Here is a 22564-nt window from a genome sequence, read left to right as displayed (position 1 = left end):
TCCATTTGTGGTGGGATTTTAAAATCTCAGCTTTCCTGAAATTGCAAGTTTCTCGCGAAAAGCTATAACTCAAATGTTGTACTTTGAGCCCAGGGTATACAGGAGGAATGAGGCACAAAATTCTCCAAAGTTACATGCAAACATTTGAAAGGAATTACAGAGGGGAACCCCGAAGTCAGGCCTTCTGTACTTTGCTTTAGTTAATGATAGACACACCTACCTGAGAGTCCATCGCAATGAGGTAGAGAAATACAACATCTTCTCTTTCCACTTTGATAGCTTTATGCAAAGGGTATTCAGTCTTTGATTGAATCATTTTATACAGCAAAGGAGCAGTCATGCTACTGAAATCATCTTTCCTCAGATCATCCTGAATAAGCAGCATCATTATTTAAGTGAAGTGAGTAGATTATTATTCCAAAAGGGATCATTTTCATTGTACATCAGCTGATACACTACTTGCATATATAGAAAGGTAAGCAGCTTTTATATTTCTATAGCACTCTATAGCTTAAAAAGCTTATAGGTAATTTACATTTCCACAGTCCCCATTGAATTAGATATTTTAACATTTTACAAGGATAATAAATGAAGAACTATATATAGTAGAAAGTCAAAGAGACACATTGTAATGGAGACATTCAAGCATAAATGGAATGGTTGGTGTGAAACCATTTGTTTCTATTCCAAAAAACAACTTTATACCTTCTGTAGCAATGCCTAATGGCATTGCACTCGAACAGAGGTGCATGTATTTTGAACATAATTTGTAGGTCCAAATGCAAATCGATTACATTTTTGACTGCCTCCAATTTCTTCAAGTGGCAGAATTTCAATTTCCATCTTTAATAGCAATCGAGGTACCAAGCATTGCAAAACAGTTGAAGGGAGTTTCTTCTAAGGTCTCTAATGTTTCTTCGAAAAACTGCATTTCTTTTATGCCTTTCACAATCACAGGATGCCTAAGTGTTTTACATGCAATTAAAGCCTTTTTGAATTGAACTGTTGGAGGAATGCCTTAATTACAAGTGTAAAGCTGTAAGCTACTGGCACAACAACAGTGTAGTTGTGGTAATAGATCAGCAGTCAGGAGGTTTGGAGAATTCAATCAAAAGCATACATTTAAATCCCACCATGGCTGCAGAAGGATTTAAATACAATTTATTACAGTTAATCTATAATAAAAAGTTAGTATCTGTAAAAGTAACTTTTTAAAGTGAGCAGTATGACCTGAAAAGGTGAGGGAAATCAGTGAATAAATTGGATGGGCACTGATGAGAAACAAACTTACTGAGCTCCAAGGATAGATACTGGGGAGGTGGGGGAATGGGATTGTTTGGAGGACAGATACCGACTCGATAGATCAAATGGCTATAGTGAGTTTAACTTAGTCACAGAATGACTGACGATTGTCCCTGTCTCTTGTGGTGTCTTTGCTGTTGGTGACACATCTGATGAATGCCTGCAACACAGAGAGCATGTTGACAGCCCAAGATATGAGAAACGGTGCACTTGAAAATTCATTGACTGGACACAGGCATCCCTGTCAAGATCAGAATTTAAAATTGCTGATCTCCAACCCGTCCTCAAAAGATGGTGAGGAGCCACCTTATTCAAGGCAAAGTAGTTTGCATAGGCCACTTCAGACAACAGGCAATCATACTGCAGTATCTGGAATCACATACTTGCACCAGACTAAAAGGTGACAGGTTCCCTTCCCCAAGGATGTTAGTGAACCAGATAGATATTTAAATAGCAGTTCAGTAGTTTCACCACCACCAATGTGGATATTACTTTTATTATAGATTAACTGTAATAAGTTGTATTTAAATCCTTCTGCAGCCATGGTGGGATTTAAATGTATGCTTTTGATTGAATTCTCTAGACCTCTTGACTGCTGATCTATTACCACAACTACACTGTTATTGTTGTTGTTGTCACGCCAGTAGGTTACAGCTTTACACTTGTAATTAAGGCATTCCTCCAACAGTTCTATTCAAAAAGGCTTTAATTGCATGTAAAACACTTTTAGGCATAAAAGAAATGCATTTTTTTCAAAGAAACCTTATAAAATTGGAGACCTTCAGAAGAAGCTTCCTTAAAATTATTTTGCAATGCTTGGTATCTTGATTGCTACTAAAGATGGAAATTGAAATTTTGCCACTTGAAGAGATTGGAGGCAGTCAAAAAAACCCATGACATTTAATTAATTTGCATTTGGACCTGCAAATTATGTTCAAAATACATACATCTCTGTTACAGCACAATGCCATCAGGCATTGCTACAGAAGAGTACAAAAATGTATTTTTGGAATAGAAACAAATAGCTAACAGAACAAGTTTTTTCTTCAGCTCAAACCTGAGGGACACATTTCACACGTTTAAGCAATCAATCCTCATGAAAATAAAACCTTTTTGATGCTGGCCGAGGGAGAAATATTGAGTGAGTACCTACTCTATCTTGAAAAAGAAACCAAAAGCTCTAACATTTGACTGAATAGCCAGAGAGAACCTCTGTTCTATGTTCCATCCAAAAAGACCTTTTTCTTGAAGGGGTATGGAAACTAAAATTGTATCCACCCTTGCAGCAGACCAAACTAAGAATGTTTTGGAAAGATATGATCCAGTTACTGATCATTTTAACCAGCACAGACTATGCACAATGACATGACTAACATTCATACCATTTTTAAAGGTGTACCTTGGATTCTGTAGTTGGATCACTGCTGAGGAAAGGCAAATTTCACTCCAAGATTCAGCCACAGCACTGAAAGTTAGTTACACTGCAGGGGCTTCTTCTAACCAGATCAACTCAGTTGCAGCACAACACCTTTCTCAAACAAATCATCTTTACCACAGGGTTTTCCCCAGTCGATTACACCAAATTGCAGGAAATCCCTGTGCCACACTGACCACCCGATACTACAGAGTTGTGCAAACCAGGAACTTGTTCCTTTAATCTGTTCTGGAGCCAAACCCTGGGTGGAATCATTTTGGTGCCATAAATGACCCTATCTGATTTCAGGATTTTTTTGGGGGGAGGGAGGTGAGAAACCGTTCGAAATGAACGTCCTTCCTTGGTTGTACCTCGTGCAGATCCCTACAGCTTGATCAGGTAAAGCAGTAACAATACCAGTGAACAGCTGATCTGTCAGCTCAAATTGGGAAAATGACAAACAACATTTCTAAATCACCTGGAATGTTTGCTGTAAACAAATCTGTCAAATACCTGCAGCAAATTTTGAAAATAATGTAGAGCTGTGGTATGAAGTATAGCTTAGGTTCTTGGAGTTGACATTGATTTACATGCAACTCTGAAGTTCTTAGAATATTTCACTACAAAAGCTGCTATTATAAACACAAGTAATTGTAACTCACCCAATGGCTGGCTATAATTTCAGAACAATAGTTCAACAATGTAACAGCACTTAGCTCCTCTGCAGTCTGATAGAATCGAATACAGTTCCTGACGTTAACCAATGACATTACTCCTTTTTCACACCTGTCAATGGGAAACACAAACAAACATCAATACACCTCATACACATACAGAATACATAGTGAAAATCTTTCAACATGCTGCATTATCACCAGCAATAGGATGCTAGCATTCTCATGGTCAACCCCTGGTTATAGGGATTTGTGTACACACCTAGATAGGAGTACATTATCAAAGTGCCCTAGTCCCCCAAATAGCAACATCTTAGCCCAGCTAAAACATTTTACATTTGAACAAAATAAAGTCACTGTCAGAGAATATATGCAATTCCTAACACAATTAAGGTTCCCAAAAGAATAATTTTTTTGTTGTTGTTGAAAGACTAGAGGAGAGTAGAAAGTGAAATCAATGCATTACACAGGAACTCAAGATATTTTTACCCAAAAGGAACTGTATGTAGACTCATAAGTAAGGTCAGCACATGCAGAGTCAGAGGACAAGTAATAATACAATTAAAGTCAATTAATTACAAACCTAAACTGTTGGGATTAAACGGTAACTACTCAGATGGGCAACAGGAAGGGTTTTATTCATTTTGTTAGGTGTGAGTATCACTGGCTGGCCAACATTTATCCAGCTCTTATTTCACTTGATGGGTGGGTGCTGAGCTGCCTTCTTGAACTGCTGCAGAATACCTGCCGTAGGTAGATCCACAATGCCTTCAGGAAGGGAATTCCAGAATTTTGACTCCATGACTGAAGAAATGGCAACTACGTTTCCAAGTCAAGATAGCGAGTTACTTGGAGGGGTATCTTAAGGTGGTCGTGTTCCCATGTATCAGCTGCCCTGATCCTTCTAGACAAGTTTGCACAAGTTTGGAGTATACCATCCAAGGAGCCCCAGTGAATTTCTGCAGTACATCAAGTAGATAGTACACTGCTGCTGAGTGCTGGTGGAAAAAGAGTAGATGTAGTGCCAATTAAGTGGGCTTTGTCCTGGATGGTGTCAAGCTTCAAGTGTTGTTCGAGCTGCACCCATCCAGGCAAGTGGGGATTATTTCATCACACTCCTGACCTGTGCTTTGCTAATGATACAAATCTTTGGAGAAAGCGGGAGGAGAATTACTCACTATGCATTCATAGCCTTGGACCTGCTCTGGTCGCCACTGTTTATGTGGAGAGTCCAGTAACTTTCTGGTCAATGGTAACCCCCAAGATGCTGATGAGGGGGATTCAGTGATGGTATGATCATTGACTGTCTTAGGGCAGTGATGGTCATAGCCTGGCATGTGCGAGAGACGAGTGTAACTTGCCATTTGTCAGTCCAAGCCTGGATACTGTCCAGAACTTGTTGCATTTGAACATGGTCTGCCTCAGAATCTGATTCAGCGTAAATGGTGCTGAATGTTGTGCAACTGGTGAACATCCCACTTCTGACTTAGGATAGAAAGATCATCGATGAGGCAATTGAAGATGGCTGGGCTTCAAACTCTACCCTGAGGAACGCCTACAGAGGTTTCCTAGAGCTGACATGACTCCCTCCAGCAACCACAACCATCATATGTGTATAACTCCAACCAGCAGAGAGATTGCCCTTTGATACTATGGAAAATAAAGAGCTTGAAAACATGGGAAGGGTTAAAGCATGAAGACCACTGGCAACCTGTAGAAGGCAGGATGGGATAAGAATAGTGGAATACTCTTACCCCAATTTGCAGAGTAAGGCTAAGGCTGAAAGATCACTATTGCAAGAGGAGATAACAGGGAAACTACTTCTACTAACTGTTAAGTGTCATTATGACAAGATTGGGACCATAAATATTTGGGACATGACATTAAAATATCTAATTAATAGTTAGTAGAGTCAGCTTGAGACAGGAGACTATTGTTATAGACAGAGTAGCTAAATATCTATCATAACAGGTTAGTCTGGAATGGAGGATCACTGTAACAGAGGCGATAATATTTTCCTAATGTCACGATTAGATATTTATTAAGTAGGGTCTGGAATGAAAGACCATCACTGCAAGAGTTAGCACTAAATATCTAACAGTGACACATTAGAATAACATTAAGTAGAATGCACAACTAAAGAGATAATGGGAACTAACATCACTGATTTATTGTGTAGCTAGAGTGAGGTACTTTGATCAATATACTTGGACATGCTGATAAGTTAACAGAAACATGATAAAAAAAATTTTTAAACCACAGACCCAGAGATTTGTGGGCATTCGAGGATCTGCTTTCTCAGTGTCACTTTTGTTTGCAAATAAAAGACCTACTGCTTGAAGAACTCTCTGCATCTCCTGGTGATTCTCCATGACAACACCCACCGATTCCAGTTTTGCTGGGGCTCCTTGATGCCAAACAGTCAAATGCAGCCTTGACGTCAAGGGCTGTCACTCTAACCTCCATGATTCAACTCTTTTGTCCATGTTTAAACTGAGGCTGTTACAAGGTCAGGACCCAAAACGGGCATCACTGAGCAGGTGCTGCTTGTAACACTTGATGATACCATCCATCACTTTACTAAATTGGCTGGTTTGAATTGGTCTTTTTAAAATAAGCACAGCTTAGATCCATTGGTCATGGCACCACTTAGCTCTATCACTTGCTGCTTATGCTGTTTGCATGCCAATCTTGTGTGGCACATACATTACAGTCTGGAAGCAGTCACCTGCACTGAAGAGTGGATTGTCATGCGCCTGGTATCAAGGAGCACTCAAGGACCCATCACAGGACATGCTATTGCTACATTTGTTGGTATAGAAGTAGTAAGACTTTGACTCAAGGGGCTTCGGAGAATAGCGGCTCAGCAAAAAGGCCAGGTAACTCAGGTAGAGTCCTTCTAACTTTCCTGTTTAGTCTTACAGCAGTTGAGATGGTAGTTAGGGCAGTCGCATGTGTTTCCTGCAAGATTTGGAGTTCAGGGTGATTTCTGTTGTCTCTGATGAGTACACTAGCAGGAAGTCCACCCAGCTGCAGCTCCATGCACTCAGGATTAGAAATGGTGAGCACTTCATAGTGAAGTTTAGTGAGGTGGTCACACGTGAGGTGCAGGCAGAGTGTAGCTGGGTGGCCACCAGGAAAGGGAGTAAGCAGACAGTGCAGGAATCCCCTATCTTGGGAATAGTCTGTATCACAGTGGAGGTGGCGTTGGATATATTAGAAATGTACGAGGTGGATAAATTTCCTGGTCCTGACCAGATGGATGTGGCCAATCCCCCTCAAAAACAAGTATATCATGATACTTTATTGGGGGGGGGGGGGGGTGGGGAGAAGAAAAAACAGTGACTGTTCAGGGGAAAGCAGTAGGTCGGTGGCCACAAGACTGCCTCTGGGGCACAGCAGGAAAGGGGAAAGGTAAACAGGACCTTAGTGATAGGAGACTCCATACTTAAGGGGACAAATTACTGATTCTGTGCCACAAATGGGAATCCAGGATGGTGTGTGTTGCCACCCAGGTGCGAGGGTCCAGGACTTGAGTGGCTGCAGAACATTCTCAAGTGGGAGGGTGAGCAGTCAGAAGTCATTGTGTATGTTGGCACAAATAGAGTCAGATGTACAGCATGGAAACAGACTTTTGGTCCAACCCGTCCATGCCAACCAGATATCCCAACCCAATCTAGTCCCACCTGCCAGCACCCAGCCCATATCCCTCCAAACCCTTCCTATTTATATACCCATCCAAATGCCTCTTAAATGTTGCAATTGTACCAGCCTCCACCACTTCCCATGAGGTCCTGCAGCATGATTATACAGCAAGGAAGTTAAAAACAAGGACCTCTGATAATCTCCAGATTACCTGCAGTGCCACATGCTATGAGGGCAAGAACAGGAGGCTATGACAGATGAATACATGGCTAAAGAATTAGTGCAGGGGGCAAGGTTTCAGCCTTTTAGATCATTGGGATCTTTTCTGGGGCAGAGGTGATATGTTCACTAGGTGATACACTAGGAGAAAGGGAGGACTGCAGATGCTGGAGATCAGAGTTGAAAAGTGTAGTGCTGGAAAAGCGCAACAGGTCAGTCAGCAGAGGAGCAGGAAAATCGACGTTTCGGGCATCAGCCCTTCTTCAGGAATTACGCCTGAAACGTCGATTTTCCTGCTCCTCTGACGCTGACTGACCTGTTGCGCTTTTCCAGCACCACACTTTTCAACTCTGAAAGATGATACAGTAGTCATCAGAAACAAAGTGAAAAGACAGGTCAAGTGAAATACGACAGGGAGCAAAGACTACCTGCTGGATTAAACTGCATCTATTTCAATGCAAGAGGGCTGACAGGCAAGACTGAAGAACTCAGGACATGGATAGGTACATGGAACTGGGATATTGTAGCCATTACATAGCTGGGAAGTGGTCCGGGAAACGCAAATGGAGTTTAATATAGTTAAGTGTGAGGTCTTGCATTTTGCAAAGGCAAATCAAGGTAGGAGTTTCATGGTGAATGGTAGGGCTTTAAGGAATGTAGTGCAACAGAGGGACCTTGGAGCTCGGGTTCTCAGTTCTCTGAAAATGGAGTCAGAGGGAGACAGGGCAGTGAAGGTGGTTTTTGGCACATTGGCCTTCATCAGTCAGGGCATTGAATATGGAGGTTGGGAAGTTATGCTGCAGTTATACAGGACATTGGTAAGATGATCTGTCCGGCTTCATTTCTTTGCGACTATGTAGCGATTGATACAACTGAATGGCTTGGTAGGTCATTTCAGAGAGCAGTGGAGAGTCAATCACACTGCTCTGGCAGAATTAGTGGGTAAAGACCCTGTTGAGCTTTACTGTGGGTCTGGAGTCACACAGGCCAGAACAGGTGAGGATGGCAGACTTCCTTCTAATTCCAGGATTTTTTAAAAAAATTGAATTCCAATTCCACTATCTGCCATGACAGGTTTTGAATGCTGGTCCAAATATTTTTGAAGTTTCTGGATTAATACTCTAGTTATAAAAATACCCATGGCCACTGCCTCCCTGCTTTTTAGGTAGCAGCATTCTACAGGGATTTGTGATGGGGGCAAGGATTCAGCCTTTTAGATCATTGGGATCTTTTCTGGGGCAGAGGTGATCTGCACTGTTATTCATTATTTGCACAAATTATTTGAACTGGAGTTGAAGGAGTATATCAAAAATTGAGAATATGATTCAGGGTGGACACTCAGAGCAACAAGATTCCAAAACTAAACAAATAGTTGTAGTAACTGGTAAATCCAGAAACTCCTCAGATTGAATGCAGAAAACAGTTGAGTTCAAATGTGTAGTAACAAGAAAACCAGGATATGGTAACAGGGCAAGTTGAAGCAAGGCAGAACATTTGCAGAGGCCTGTTAAGGAAAATAGCTTGCTCCCGTATAAAACTAGTCACATCAGGAAAAAAGTTAAAATGGGGGCATTATACTTAAGATGCCCTCCCTAACTTCAAAAAACAAGCATTTTACCAAATTCATCAAGAGACCGAACACCTGCAGACCTTAAGGTGCAACAGATTTACAACCAGAACTTTTGCATTAGAATCAAAAACCACAGCTAGTGAAATATCTGAATTTTACAGCATGCCCTCCATGTTTATTAAATCTGGCAGAAGACGTCCTGTTGTTATACTGCAGTTATGAAGCCATTTTATGCAAAGACTAGTTTAAACCCATCCAGGCAGATTCTAAATCTGCAGAGATGAAGTATAACCACATATTACTGTTGACCGCAGTCAGTCAAACATCATGCAAACTGCTTCATAACCCATGTGCCCAGGAAACAGCAAGAAGAATTGCTTAACTTTGCTTAGTTTCTCTTCATGAAATTGACATTGCAGAGGGAATGGAAATACGTTGGAGGTGTGACCACATTAACAATTATCTGGAATTCAAATCACAGCCCAATATATGAACTAAGTCTTTCAATCAGGAAAGTAGTAGTAATATTGAAAACCTGGCATAAATAAGTTTTGAAAAATCATACCACAGATGGAGGTATAAGTTAAATATTCAAACAGTTGAAGCTAAAATACTTCCAGCTATTCATTACATACTCCAAGCAAAGATAACTAAAGTAAAGCCAATAATTGTAATGTGAGCAAGTCAAATAGCTCAAAAACAAACAAACAAACAAACCCTTCCTCACAGTAAATCAATAGATGGACAGGAAGGAGAATCCAGAACAAGATAGCACAATCTTAAGATTAGAGCCAAGCCATTTCAGAGTGAAGTCAGGAAGCCCTTCTGGTCTGGGAGGACAGACTTGTTGAAATGTGGAATTCTTATTTCATTCCTGAAGGGCTTATGCCCGAAATGTCGATTCTTCTGCCCCTTGGATGCTGCCTGACCTGCTGCGCTTTTCCAGCAACACACTTTTCAGCTCTGATCTCCAGCATCTGCAGTCCTCACTTTCTCCAAAGGAGCAGGATAGTCAACAATTTGGTAGGTATAGTGAATGCTGGATGACTAAAGAAATTAAGGGTTGGGTTAAGAAAAAGGAAACATGTGTCAGGTATAGATAGCATGGATCGAGTGAACCCTTAGAAGAGTATAAAAGGCAGGAGGGCAAAATGGGGACATGAGATAGCTTTGGCAATTAGAGTTAAGAAGAATCCAAAGAGTTTTTACAAATATATTAAGGACAAAAGGGTAACTAGGGAGAGAATAGGGACCCTCAAAGATCAGCAAGGCGGCCTTTGTGTGGAGCTGCAGGGGATGAGGAGATAGTAAACGAGTATTTTGCATCAGTATTTACTGTGGAAAAGGACAAGAAGATATAGAATGTAGGGAAATAGATGGTGACAACTTGCAAAATGTCCATATTACAGAGGAGGAAGTACTGGATGTCTTGAAACGCATAAAGATGGATAAATCCCCAAGATCTGATCAGGTGTACCCTAGACCTCTGTGGGAAGCTAGGGAAGTGATTGCTGGGCCTCTTACGGAGATATTTGTATCACCAATATTCGCAGGCGAGGTGCCGGAAAACCGGAGGTTGGCTAATGCGATGCTATCTTTTAAGGGTGGTGGTAAGGACAAGTCAGGAAACTATCCACCAGTAAGCCTGACGTCAGTGGTGAGCAAGTTGTTAGAGGGAATCCTGAGGGACAGGATGTACATGTATTTGGAAAGGTGAGGACTGATTAGGGATAGTCAGCATGGCTTTGAGCGTGGGAAATCATGTCTCACAAACTTGATTGAGTTTTTCCTTTGATGAAGTAACAAAGAGGATTGAGGGCAGAGCGGTAGATGTGATCAAATGGACTTAAGGCATTTGACAAGATTCCCCATGGGAGACTGATGAGCAAGGTTAGATCTCACGGAATACAGGGAGAACTAGCCAATTGGATACAGAACTGGCTCAAAGGTAGAAAACAGAGGGTGGTGGTGGAGGGTTGTTTTTCAGACTGGAGGCCTGTGACCAGCAGAGTGCCACAAGGATCGGTGCTGGGTCCACTACTGGTCGTCATTTATATAAACGATTTGGATGAGAGCACAAGAGGTACAGTTCGTAAGTTTGCAGATGACACCAAAATTGGGGGTGTAGTGGACAGCAAAGAAGGTTACCTCAGATTACACCAGGATCTTGATCAGATGGGCCAATGGGCTAAGTGGCAGATGGAATTTAATTCAGATAAATGAGAGGTGCTGCATTTTGGGAAATTAAATCTTAGCAGGACTTATACACTTGATGGTAAGGTCTTTTCCCTGGGGTGAGGGAGACTAGAACTATAGGGGATAGGTTTAGAGTGAGAGGGAAAAGATAAAAGAGACCTAAGGGGCAACTTTTTCACGCAGAGGATGATGCATATATGGAATGAGCTGCCAGAGCAAGTGGTGGAAGCTGATACAATTGCAACATTTAAAAGCCATTTGGATGGGTATATGAATAGGATGGATATGGTTTGGAGGGATATGGGCCAAGAGCTGGTAGGTGGGACTAAATTGGGTTGGGATATCTGGTTGGCATGGACAGGTTGGACCAATAGGTCTGTTTCCGTGCTGCACATCTCTATGACTCTATAATTAAATACTACAAAGCATTAGCTCTTCCTGGTTGGACAAATGGCCTTCATCTGTAATTAGTGTGTTGTTGTTGTAAAGCAGTAATCACGAATGCTACATAATCTCACAAATTTATGATTAACAAATTCTCAAGGGGGGATCCAAGATGGCGGCAACCCAGCAAGTCTGAGTCTACAGTGCTCCTCCCAAGACTTGGGCAAAGTGGGTCACCCATCCCCACCACACTCACCAAATCATTTAAAATAGGCTGTTTAATTTAATTAGTTGTTTAGTATTGAATTTAAACAATTTAATCTTCAGTAAAAATGACTAAGGGAAAGGACCCTGCAAATCTCAGCAAGCAGGAACCCCTTCCCCACCCTCTCCAGCTGCAGCAGAGGCGTCCACAGCAGCCCCGGGGAACTTACCTACGGTGACAAGCCTTGTGGAAATGATCTCCAAACTGGACGCGAAGATCGATGCTTTTATTGAAGAATCCAAAGTCAATGGGACTCACTCTCGGCCGCACTGCAAAAGCACGACCGTGACGTTAAGGAAATAGAGCACCGAGTCAGAGGGGCGGAGCTAAAGGCCGCAACCTTCGAGACTACAGCGCAATTGGCCGTGGATCAGGTCTGGTCTCTCGAACAGCGAGTCCGGACCTTAAAGAATCGAGGTCATCGAAAAAATATTCGTTTGCTGGGCCTTCCCGAACAGGAAGAGGAAGGCCAGCTTACAGCGTTCCTTGAACAGTGTCTTCCACAGCTTTTAAATCTGGACGCTGGATCAGGCCAGGTAAGGGTAGAATGGGCCTACCGGGTCGCAATACGCGGGTCCGGCTCAAACCAGCGTCCCCACCCCGTCCTCTTCCGGCTGCAGAGCTATAAGGAGAGGCAGATACTCCTAGATGCCTCTAGAAATCTTGGAAAAGATTCCCAAGCCATGATCTATAAAGGATCCAAGATCATGTTATTCCAGGACTTTTCCCCAGCTCTGGTCTGAAATAGGAAAGCATTCGATGAGGCGAAGTAGTAGTTAAGGGATTTAAATATTCGGTACTCCTTACGCTTCCCAGCGACGCTACGCTTCAACCATGAAGGATCCGTGTATAAATTCGGATTGCCGGAAAAGGCTAAGGAAATTTTGGACTCTCAGATAAATTGCGAGAGATAATTAATGTTGGTTTGCTTTCCCTGCACTCCGGTTAGTATCGCCCCCTGTTTTTTTTTAACCTTACTGTTTATCATCATCTTGGGGGGTGAGGAGAGGGATTTATTTATTTGCTCTCTACTTAACGATTTTTTCCCATATATATAGGCGGGGGGTCTAGTTAATGTTGGTGGGGGGAGGTGGTTACATTATCTATTTTATCTCTGTCTCTAGGAGTGGGGTTGTTCTCTCTTGTTATTTTGTATTATTATATTTATTACTTGTTGAGGGTGTAATTTTACAGTTATATGTTTATACATGGTATTAACATTACCAAATATATCCAAGTGTTGGTGTGGGTGGGTGGGGGAGGGGGGGGTGCGGGGGGGTAGGGTGCTCACTGTTAACTCTAGCTCTGTAGTATATTTGAATTTTCCTCATTCTATTGAAGAGCGCCTGGGTCAAGGGTGGGGCACGAGTTGGGAGACGATACGATGGACCTTGGAAAGAAAGTGATACCCCCCTGGAAACAAGGGGGAAAACCTCCATTTACATAAGTTTTATATTTTTTAATCTATAAATATTTTATTATACTGTTGAGTGTATTAGAGCGCCTTTATTTTTGTGAATTTTATATGCTCTATGCTTGGGATGTTCTGGATAGGGTTTCCCCTCCCGAGGGGTCTCGGATTTGCCCGGACGATTATGGTTAATCAGTCGGTTAAGTGGTGCACCTGGAATGTCAAGGGGAGTAATTCGTCAGTCAAAAGGAAGAAAATATTATCAGACCTCAGGAAAGAAAGGGTTGATATAGCTCTCCTACAGGAGACACACTTATTGGATAAAGAACACTTGAAATTATGACAGGGTGGATTTGTTCAGGCCTTTTTCTTCTTTTAGCTCAAAAAGCAGGGGAGTTGTTATTCTTATTTGGAAGAATTTCTCTCTCAAAATCCTAGATAAAAGACAAATCTGGACGATATATTCTGATTAAAGCCTTTATAAGTGGAGAAGAATATGGGATCCTGCACATCCTTTTAAATTTATAACGGAAGCCTTCTCAAAACTGATGGCTCTCGGTGTTCGTTAAACACTTATAGGGGGAGACTTTAATTGTATTATGGACCCGGAAATGGATAGGATTCCCAAGAGTACTGCAGGAGTATCTCCCAGACCTAGACAATTGGAGGATTTGAACAAAGCATTAGGACTAGTAGATGTATGGAGATGTCTTCATCCACAGGGCAGAGATTTTTCTTTTTACTCCAATCCACATAAATGCCATACCAGAATTGATATGTTTTTTGCCCCCTTGAGTTTTTTAAATCCCATATCATCCTGTAAAATAGGTAGTATAGCAATTTCCGATCACACTGCTGTATATATGGAAATCAAGGAGAGGAACAATGAGACATCCCCTCGTTATTGGCATATGGACCCCTTCCTGATGAAAGATAGTAAATTTGTAAAAGTACTTCTCTCAAGAATTTAAAGCTTTTTTAGAAATTAATTCAGGTACGGCTAGCAACCCATCAATGATGTGGGAGACCATCAAAGCTTACACACGAGGTTTGATTATCTCCTACTCAGCGACCCACAAAAAATTAAGGGGAGAACAACAGCGTCTGCTCGAAGCTCGCTTAAAAGCAGCTGAAACAGCATACGCTGACAGACCTTCTATTATAAAATTGCAAAAGATTACAGCCCTTAGGACAGCTCTAAACACCACGCTTACCCAAACGGCTAAGAAGGGAATATTATTGGCAAAACAAAGGTTATATGAATATGGCAACAAACTGGGTAGATACTTAGCATTTCTCGCAAAGAAAAAAAAGGCCCCTCAAACTATCACGTCTATCAAGGAAAGTACGGATATTTTGACTCATGATCATAAAAGGATTAAACGCAATCTTTAGAAAATTTTATTCTGATTTATATAAATCGCAGGATTGTGAAGACAGGACTAGGAGGATGCAATCATTTTTTAAAAATTTGACCTTTCCGGACCTAACTCCTGAACAGGTATCGGTCTTAAATGCTCCCCTAACAGTCCAAGAAATACTTGACACAATCAGGCAGCTTCAGAGCGGTAAGGCACCTGGCCCAGGTGGCTTTCAAGCTGAATTCTATAAAGAATTTACAGAAATATTGGCTGGTCCACTTATGGACATGTATAACTATTCACAGTCAGGGCTGCCTCCCGCCTTCGCTGAAAGAGGCAAATATCTCTCTTATCCTTAAAAAAGGAAAGGACCAGAAGATTGCGAGCCACACAGACCAATGTCCTTGCTAAATGTAGGTTTTAAAAGCCTCTCTAAAACGTTAGCGTTGAGACTAGAAAGGGTATTGCCACATATTATAAAGGAGGATCAGACGGGGTTTATTAAGGGCCGTAGATCATCCAATAATATTAGAAGGGTTTTGAATATGATTCAAGCCTGCCATTAGGGAAAGATACCAGGAGTAGTAGTCTCATTAGACGTGGAAAAGGCATTCAATAGGGTTAAATGGTCATATTTGTTTTACGCAGTGGAAAGGTTTGACGTTGGAAAGGTGTTTACCAAATGGGTCTCAACACTGTATAGTGATCCCAAAGCAGTTGTGGTTACCAATGGATTAGGTTCGGATAGCTTCAGTGTGGGTAGGGGCTGCCGTCAGGGATGTCCTCTCTCACCATTGCTATTTACACTAATAATTGAACCACTAGCAGAAGCTATATAGGCTGATCCTAATATAACGGCCCCGAGGACTGGTACAGGTAAACATAAAATTACCCTGTATGCAGATGATGTTCTTCTATTCCTCAGTAATCCTCTGATGTCCGTACCTCGCTTAATCCAAGTTATTAATACATTTAGTGCAATCTCAGGCTATAAAATTAATTTCTCAAAATCAGAGGCTATGCCAATGGGTGGCCTTGCTAGTATATCCCACCTTCCCTTTCGGTGGTCCATGGAGGGTTTCTTATATTTAGGTATTTTTACTACTCCAGTATTTGGTCAGTTATACAAGGCTAACTTTGTACATTTACTGGAAAGGATAAGGCAGGACCTCCAGCGATGGGGAGATCTTCCAATTTCCTGGTTGGGTAGAATTGCACTAACTAAAATGAATGTCCTGCCCCGTCTGAGAATGCTCCCGATGATGCTGCCGAGGCTGGCACTATGGCTGGTTAGGCTCCTTTATCTGGAATCATAGACGGCCCCTCATTAAGCTGAAGCAGCTACAGCTTCCACAGGCAAGGGGAGGACTGGACTTAACTGATATTTCCTAAAATCTGGGAAGTTTCCTACTAAGTTACATAGCTGATTGGGTGTTGTCTGACCCACAATCAATCTGGCTGGACATCGCGGCTTCTCAGGTAAAATGTCCACTTATTAACTTTTTATTTTCAGACAAGAGGAAAATCATTACAGATCACTGTAAAAACCCCATAATACTAAACACAGTTAAAGCTTGGAATTTAATGTGGCAAAATGAGGGCAACTCACATAAAACATCCCCCTATGCTCCGATAGTGGGAGCATGGGGATTCTCACCGGGGTTTACAGATGCCACTTTTAAACTCTGGAGATCCAGGGGTATCTCATGTTTAGGGAATCTGTTTAAAGATGGGGTCCTGATGTCTTTTGAACAGCTGCGTCAGAAATTTGGATTACCTAACGGAGACCTCTTTCGATACTTCCAAATACGAGATTATATACAGAAGACTACGTTATTAGATGGACTTTATAAATCAGATAGAGAATGTCGAGTGTTATGGCCAATAGGGGTATCTTCCATCAGGGAGGAGAAAGTGAGGACTGCAGATGCTGGAGATCAGAGCTGAAAAATGTGTTGCTGGAAAAGCGCAGCAGGTCAGGCAGCATCCAAGGAGCAGGAGAATCGACGTTTCGGGCATGAGCCCTTCTTCAGTATCTTTTGTCAGTACTATTTATCATTTACTACATGATGAAGTATCGTGAGATATAGACAATCTGCTTAAAACATGGGATCAGGATTTGGGACTAGAAATCTCTATAGAAACGTGGAATGACATTTGGGAAAACACCAGAAGAATCACCATCTGCAACAGAACCCAGGCTATCCAGCTGAAGATACTTCACTGGGCCCATATAGCACCGGCTCGATTGGCAAAATTCAAGGCAGGAGCATCTCCAATGTGTCCCAAATGTAAAATAGAGGTGGGTACTCTGGCACATTGCCTATGGACCTGTCATAAGATCCGTAGATACTGAACTAAAGTAGCAAGTACCCTGACAGAAATTTTAGGAACGGAAATTAAAGTGGACCCTGTATCTCTCCTTTTAGACTTTTCAAACTTACCCTCCCTGGATATGCACGGGAAGAGATTATTTTCTATTCTTTTTCTGTGCAAGGAAAAATATTTTGGTGAACTGGGTGGCTGAGGGCCCCCCTGGACTTTTAAATTGGTACAGATTAATTATGGAATGTATTCCCCTTGACTTCCTTACAAATATGGTGCACCGAAAGACTGAATTATTTCATAAAATATGGCAGCCCTTCTTGAATTATATAAATACAGATACTTCGGCTATCCTAACAAGCGCTTTTAATTGAGATTACGAACCTGGCTGGTCCAGAGCCCCTTGGGAGAGGAATCCCGCACAAATATGGGTTTTGTTACATTTGATGTTGACACATTCCGAGCATGTATCTCACTATCTAATTTCTGTGTTACCCGTTGTTTTTTTTTCCTTTCTCTCTTATTTGAATAAAGTAAGAGACTTAATTATACACTCTGGTTAGTTGTAGGTTAAATTAGTAGTTAGAGTAAAAAGTGAGGTCTGCAGATGCTGGAGATCAGAGCTGAAAATGTGTTGCTGGTTAAAGCACAGCAGGTCAGGCAGCATCCAAGGAACAGGAAATTCGACGTTTCGGGCCAGAGCCCTTCAGTAGTTAGTTGAGTTTTGGGTTTTTTTCTCAGTATTTTTCTTTTGTTAAATTTTGGTTATTTATTTAAGATTTAATTGTATATCAACGTTTGTACTTGAGTGTTCTGTTTATTTTTGTAAACTTGTTAAATTTCCAATAAAATATCTATAAAAAAACAAATTCTTAATATTCATATTCACCCCACTTATAACCACTTTGCAAAAAAAAAACTCATTTCTTTGTCATCCCAAGTTCAAACCAAAATCTCCAAATACCAAAAGTAGTAAACAAATTGACATTCTACTTGAGCTGCAATTAGATTTTCATCAATTTAAAATCTGCGTAGTTTATTTATAGATATTCATCAAGCCAGACACAAACTTTAAGATCTCCTTATTTTTAAAAAGTGAAAATGTGCCCAACATCTTACCGCTCTCGGAGGAGATATAGCTGAAATCTATTAGCTAATTTCATTAGTTCAGTGAGGAATACATCGTCCTCCTTCAGTTCAAGTTCATCTGTGTAAATCCATCGGAGCATTGCCATGGTTACTTCTGGATCTGCATCTGACAAGGTGAAGAGAGAAAAAAAATCAATATACAATGAGAAAATGTAATAGGTATGAGGATGACAAGCTGTCATTCAACAAGGCCATGACTGAACCTTTCCATTAACAATATTTTTCTGTTCTATCCTCCGAACCCTTTGCCTGAAAGTCTATCAATTACAGTCCTGAGCAGACACATCAAATGAACATTCCACAGTCCACTGGGGTGACAGAACTCAAGACCAACACCTCCAAACGAATTTTTCATCTCAGTCCCAACTGAATGACCCCTTACCCTATGACCTTTACCTTTTATGCAGAGGAAACATTTTCCTCTCATCTACTCTATTAAGTTGGAAGTCACAACACCAAATTATAGTCCAACAGGTTTATTTGAAATCACAAGCTTCCAAAGCCCTGCTTTTTAGTCACGTGAGGTCTACCGTCAGCTACAAATGTCACTTCCAACATAACCAGTCATTTCCTAAAGTCCACAGAATATAGGCCTACTTTATTCAGAGATCAGCCTTCTTACTTCAGAAAATCAGTCTAGTGAACTTCTGTCATACCCTCTCAGATAGGTATGCCCTACTTTTGGGCAAGAGAAAATGGTACACAGTATTCCAAATACAGTCTCACTGAAGCCCTGTATTAGTGTAACACAAGTTCTTTATCCTTGTACTTCAACAGCTTTTCAATAACGGTGACATAGTAACTGCCTTATAAACCACTTGTTGAACTTGCAAGTTACTTTTTTGCAATTTGTGTACAACGACACCATTCAAATATTAACATGGCCGTTTACATTTTCTCCTGTCATGGAGATCATTCCAGAATTGAGAGAATTCTCGAAAATCAAGACAAAAAGCATTCACCAATTGCATTTTAAAAAAAACTAATGTGGACCATTAGATCAGAGGTCCATCAACTTGTAGATGGATTAAATTTTGCCTAAACTAATGGGTAGAACTGCAAGGTGGCCAGAGAAAGAATTTCAGGATGGACCCTTCCCATATTTTAGGTATTTGTCTGTAAACCCAGAGGAGAACCCAAGTCTGGTACTTACTCATGCTTTGAGCATCGTGAAAAAGCAATGCCAGAAATTAGGCAATGGATAACATGACATTGCCAGATGTTGTCAGAACCTCAAGCCACAGATAAACACATAACCACCCAGTTCTCAGGCCCAAACTTCGTTCAGATTATTGCTAAAAACAAATGGTTGGCCACATCATTAGGCTGCCAGCTGACTCATGAAGAGTGGTACCAGCATCTTCATTAAGTGTTGCAGTCATGAGCAAACATCCCCAACTCATCTGTACTTATGATGGAAGGAAGGCCATTGATGAAGCAATCGGTTGGGCCTTGGACACTATCCTGAGGAACTCCTGCAGAGAAGTCCTAGAGACTGAGCAACAACCACAACCATCTTCCTTTTGTGCTGGGTATGACTCCAACCATTGGAGAGTTTTTCCACCGAGTCCCACTGACTCCAGTTTAGCTAGGATTCCTCAACCACACATGCTTATGGCATGCCTCAATTCTTTCAGATACAACAGCTACATTTTAGAAAACCAGTACATTAAGGCCCCCATGAATTAGTTATTTGAACAGGCTGTGCTTAATATAAAACACTCCTTGTATAATTTTTGTTTAACAAAGCAGCAACAGCACAGATCACTTTTTCAACAAACATTCCAAAAATCAGTGCTATATTTGAGAGAAAAAAAAAGACAGAGATATTGAATGGATGCGGTCAGCTAGAAATGAAGCTCGGATAGTTTACTCATTTTAAACAGAATCAATAAAATGGGTCTATATTCTTTGGAGTCAAGAGTGTGGTGCTGGAAAAGCACAGGTCAGGCAGCACCCAAGGAGCAAGAAAATCAACATTTCTGGCAAAAGCCCATCAAAAGCTTTTGCCCGAAACGTCGATTTTCCTGGTCCTCAGATGTTGGCTGACCCACCGTGCTTTTTCAGCACCACATTCTCTATTCTAATTTCCAGCTTCTGCAGTCCTCACTTTCTCCCACATTCTCTGGAGTTCAGGAGAACGAGATGAACCAACTAAAATACGGAGGTGGCTTGACAAGGGAGATCCTAAGAAATAGCTCTACTCTTTTTAGTCCAGAGGAGCAAAGGGTCATCTCAGGATAAGGGGTCATCTATTTGGGACTGACAACGAGGAGAAATTCCTTCACCCAAAGGCTCAGGAAACTCAACTTCGTGACTCCACAGGGTCCCAGTTGCTCAGTGCTCATATTTATGGTTAATAGAATTTGGATTAATAGAATTTTTGAACAATAAAGCGAATCCAGGGTCATGGACAGGGTAATGGAGCTGATACTTGAGAGGAGTATTGACTAATGGGCACAGCTCTAGAAGTATATAGCCTATACCAAGTCTTGATCTTGAAGTCTGTAACATAAAATCAAGGATGTTGAAAGCAACTGGATAGTAATGCAGTATGAGTAAGAGACCAAAAACCGCTTTCTGAATCCATCCTGCACACCAACCTGACAGGTCAAGTTCACTGACAGAAGCAAGGTTTGCCAGGCTCCAGGTATCACTGCGTGCTGCCAACACAAATTTGTGAACATTGATGTACCTTTCTCCAACCTTCACTTTCAGGTCACTGCAAGATAAAAAAAAAGAGCGTTTGTCATTTTGTCAGAAACTGGACTACAGAGCAATGAGCCGAGCACGTGGTGCTAGGTAAGTCCAGCAGGTCAGGCAGCATCCAAGGAGCAGGAGAATCGATGTTTCAGGCAAAAGCCCTTCATCAGGAATGAGGCTCGTGGGCTGGGACAGTCCACACTTTCTCCGACAGAGCGACGAGCGATTGTAAAGAAATCCCTACTTGGAAACCACTCAGCAGGACATGATGTTGGAAAATATGAACAATGGCAAAATTGAGGGGCTGGACGCAATCCAAGCAGTTTAGGAAAATCAAGGCATGAAGCAAATTGCTTCAAACATATGGGGACATTGCAACAACAACAAAAAAAAAGAATAAATTGGGACAAATGACCAAATTAAATGGGAAACAAGGTCATCTAATATTCAAACAGACTGTTTTAGATGCAGAATTGATCAACTGAAAAATACCAAAGCTTCACAGGGATCATGCTGTTAATGGGTTCTCCAGCAAAGTGTTATAGAAACAAAAAAACTGACCCACTGGGAGTAGACTCATGTCCACTGTTGAGATGACAATTTATTAAAGATGCACACAGGTTAGAGCAACTGACTAAGAACGTCTCAAAGCAGAAGTTAAACCTTTCGATTCACTGCAGTAAAATAATCACAAGGTTAAATAAAATCAGTCTTTACTTTGCCTTGCCTCTCCCAGCCAGTCGCAGCACCCAACTGCATCCCAAGCAACTTCTAACGGAGCAATAATGGCACAAAAATTAACCTAATATACTGATCACTGTGAATACACAGCTATCAATCCTAAGTTTCTTTCACAGGTTCATTACATTCCATTCGCCTTCTTAACAAAGGATTCTAGATCTTTATCAATGTTAGCAACCTGAGATGATATCGGAGAGACCTTCTTTCCAGAGTACTGCATCCTTCCTTCCTGAGAATTGATTTAACATATAAAAGATAATCAGACTGGGTGGACAGAGAGCCTTTTTCCTTGGATGACTGTGGCTAGCACAAGGGGATATAGCTTTAAATTGAAGGGTGATAGATATAGGACAGACGTCAAAGGTAGTTTCTTTACTCAGTATTAGGGGCATGGAATGCACTGCCTGCAACAGTAGTAGACTCACCAACTTTAAAAGGACATTTAAATGGTCATTGGATAGGCATATGGATGAGAATGGATAGTGTAAGTTAGATAGGCTTCAGATTGGTTCCACAGCTCAGCGTAACATTGAGGCTAAAGGGCCTGGATTGTGCTGTAATGTTCTATGTTCTAAGACTAGGCCTGGCTTTGTACCGGACAACCACCTCTTACGGGCAATCCCGCAGTTCCTGAATGACTAGAACTGGACATAGTATTCAAGATGCGATCTGATCCTAACAATGAACAAGTGAAGCATGAACTATAAAGCTACTCAGCATCCTGTTTCCTTTGTTAAATACAGTGCAGACCAATAAAATCCTTGGATCTTCCAAATGTTGCTGACTTCACATTGTCATTTTATTCACTCTTCCAACATACAGTATTTCATTTGTATGCAAACTCCATGTTACATTTTATTAACCTTTCCTAGCTTCCAAGCTGTTGCTATTCTTAATTTAAATTGCTTCACACTTATTGCCTGAAACTTCTGAAGCCAAAATCACTAGTAAATTCCCAACTGGAAAGTTTCACAATGATTATAAAGGCTGTGCAGGATTTCGTCACTTCAGCAGTGTGCAAACATCAGTCATTATACATTAATAATGACAGGCTCATGAGTCAAACTTCCTGACCCTATACACTGGCTCAGAATTAGTCTTCCTCCTCCTTACTGTAAACCACCTCATCAACGACATCTTCCCTGGCATCAAGTGGTATTAAAATTGCCAAGATGCTCAGAATCAGCACTTTTTTCTAAAATGTA

General features: G+C 41.3%; 1 protein-coding gene across 1 annotated transcript in view; it reads right to left on the bottom strand.

Annotated features, from left to right (window-relative positions):
- ankfy1 (ankyrin repeat and FYVE domain containing 1) overlaps positions 1 to 22564 on the bottom strand; it is an 83382-nt gene that overhangs the window by 49339 nt on the left and 11479 nt on the right. The window contains exons 3-6 of the mRNA XM_060847908.1: positions 20519 to 20637; positions 17886 to 18021; positions 3379 to 3502; positions 221 to 370 (exon numbers count right to left, since the gene is read on the bottom strand). Of these exons, the coding sequence (XP_060703891.1) occupies positions 221 to 370; positions 3379 to 3502; positions 17886 to 18021; positions 20519 to 20637 (529 nt within the window). The remainder of the gene's footprint in view (positions 1 to 220; positions 371 to 3378; positions 3503 to 17885; positions 18022 to 20518; positions 20638 to 22564) is intronic.

The sequence above is a fragment of the Hemiscyllium ocellatum genome, chromosome 31 (assembly GCF_020745735.1).
Source record: "Hemiscyllium ocellatum isolate sHemOce1 chromosome 31, sHemOce1.pat.X.cur, whole genome shotgun sequence".
NCBI classification, from domain to species: domain Eukaryota; kingdom Metazoa; phylum Chordata; class Chondrichthyes; order Orectolobiformes; family Hemiscylliidae; genus Hemiscyllium; species Hemiscyllium ocellatum.
This window is presented reverse-complemented; position numbering and strand designations above follow the sequence as displayed.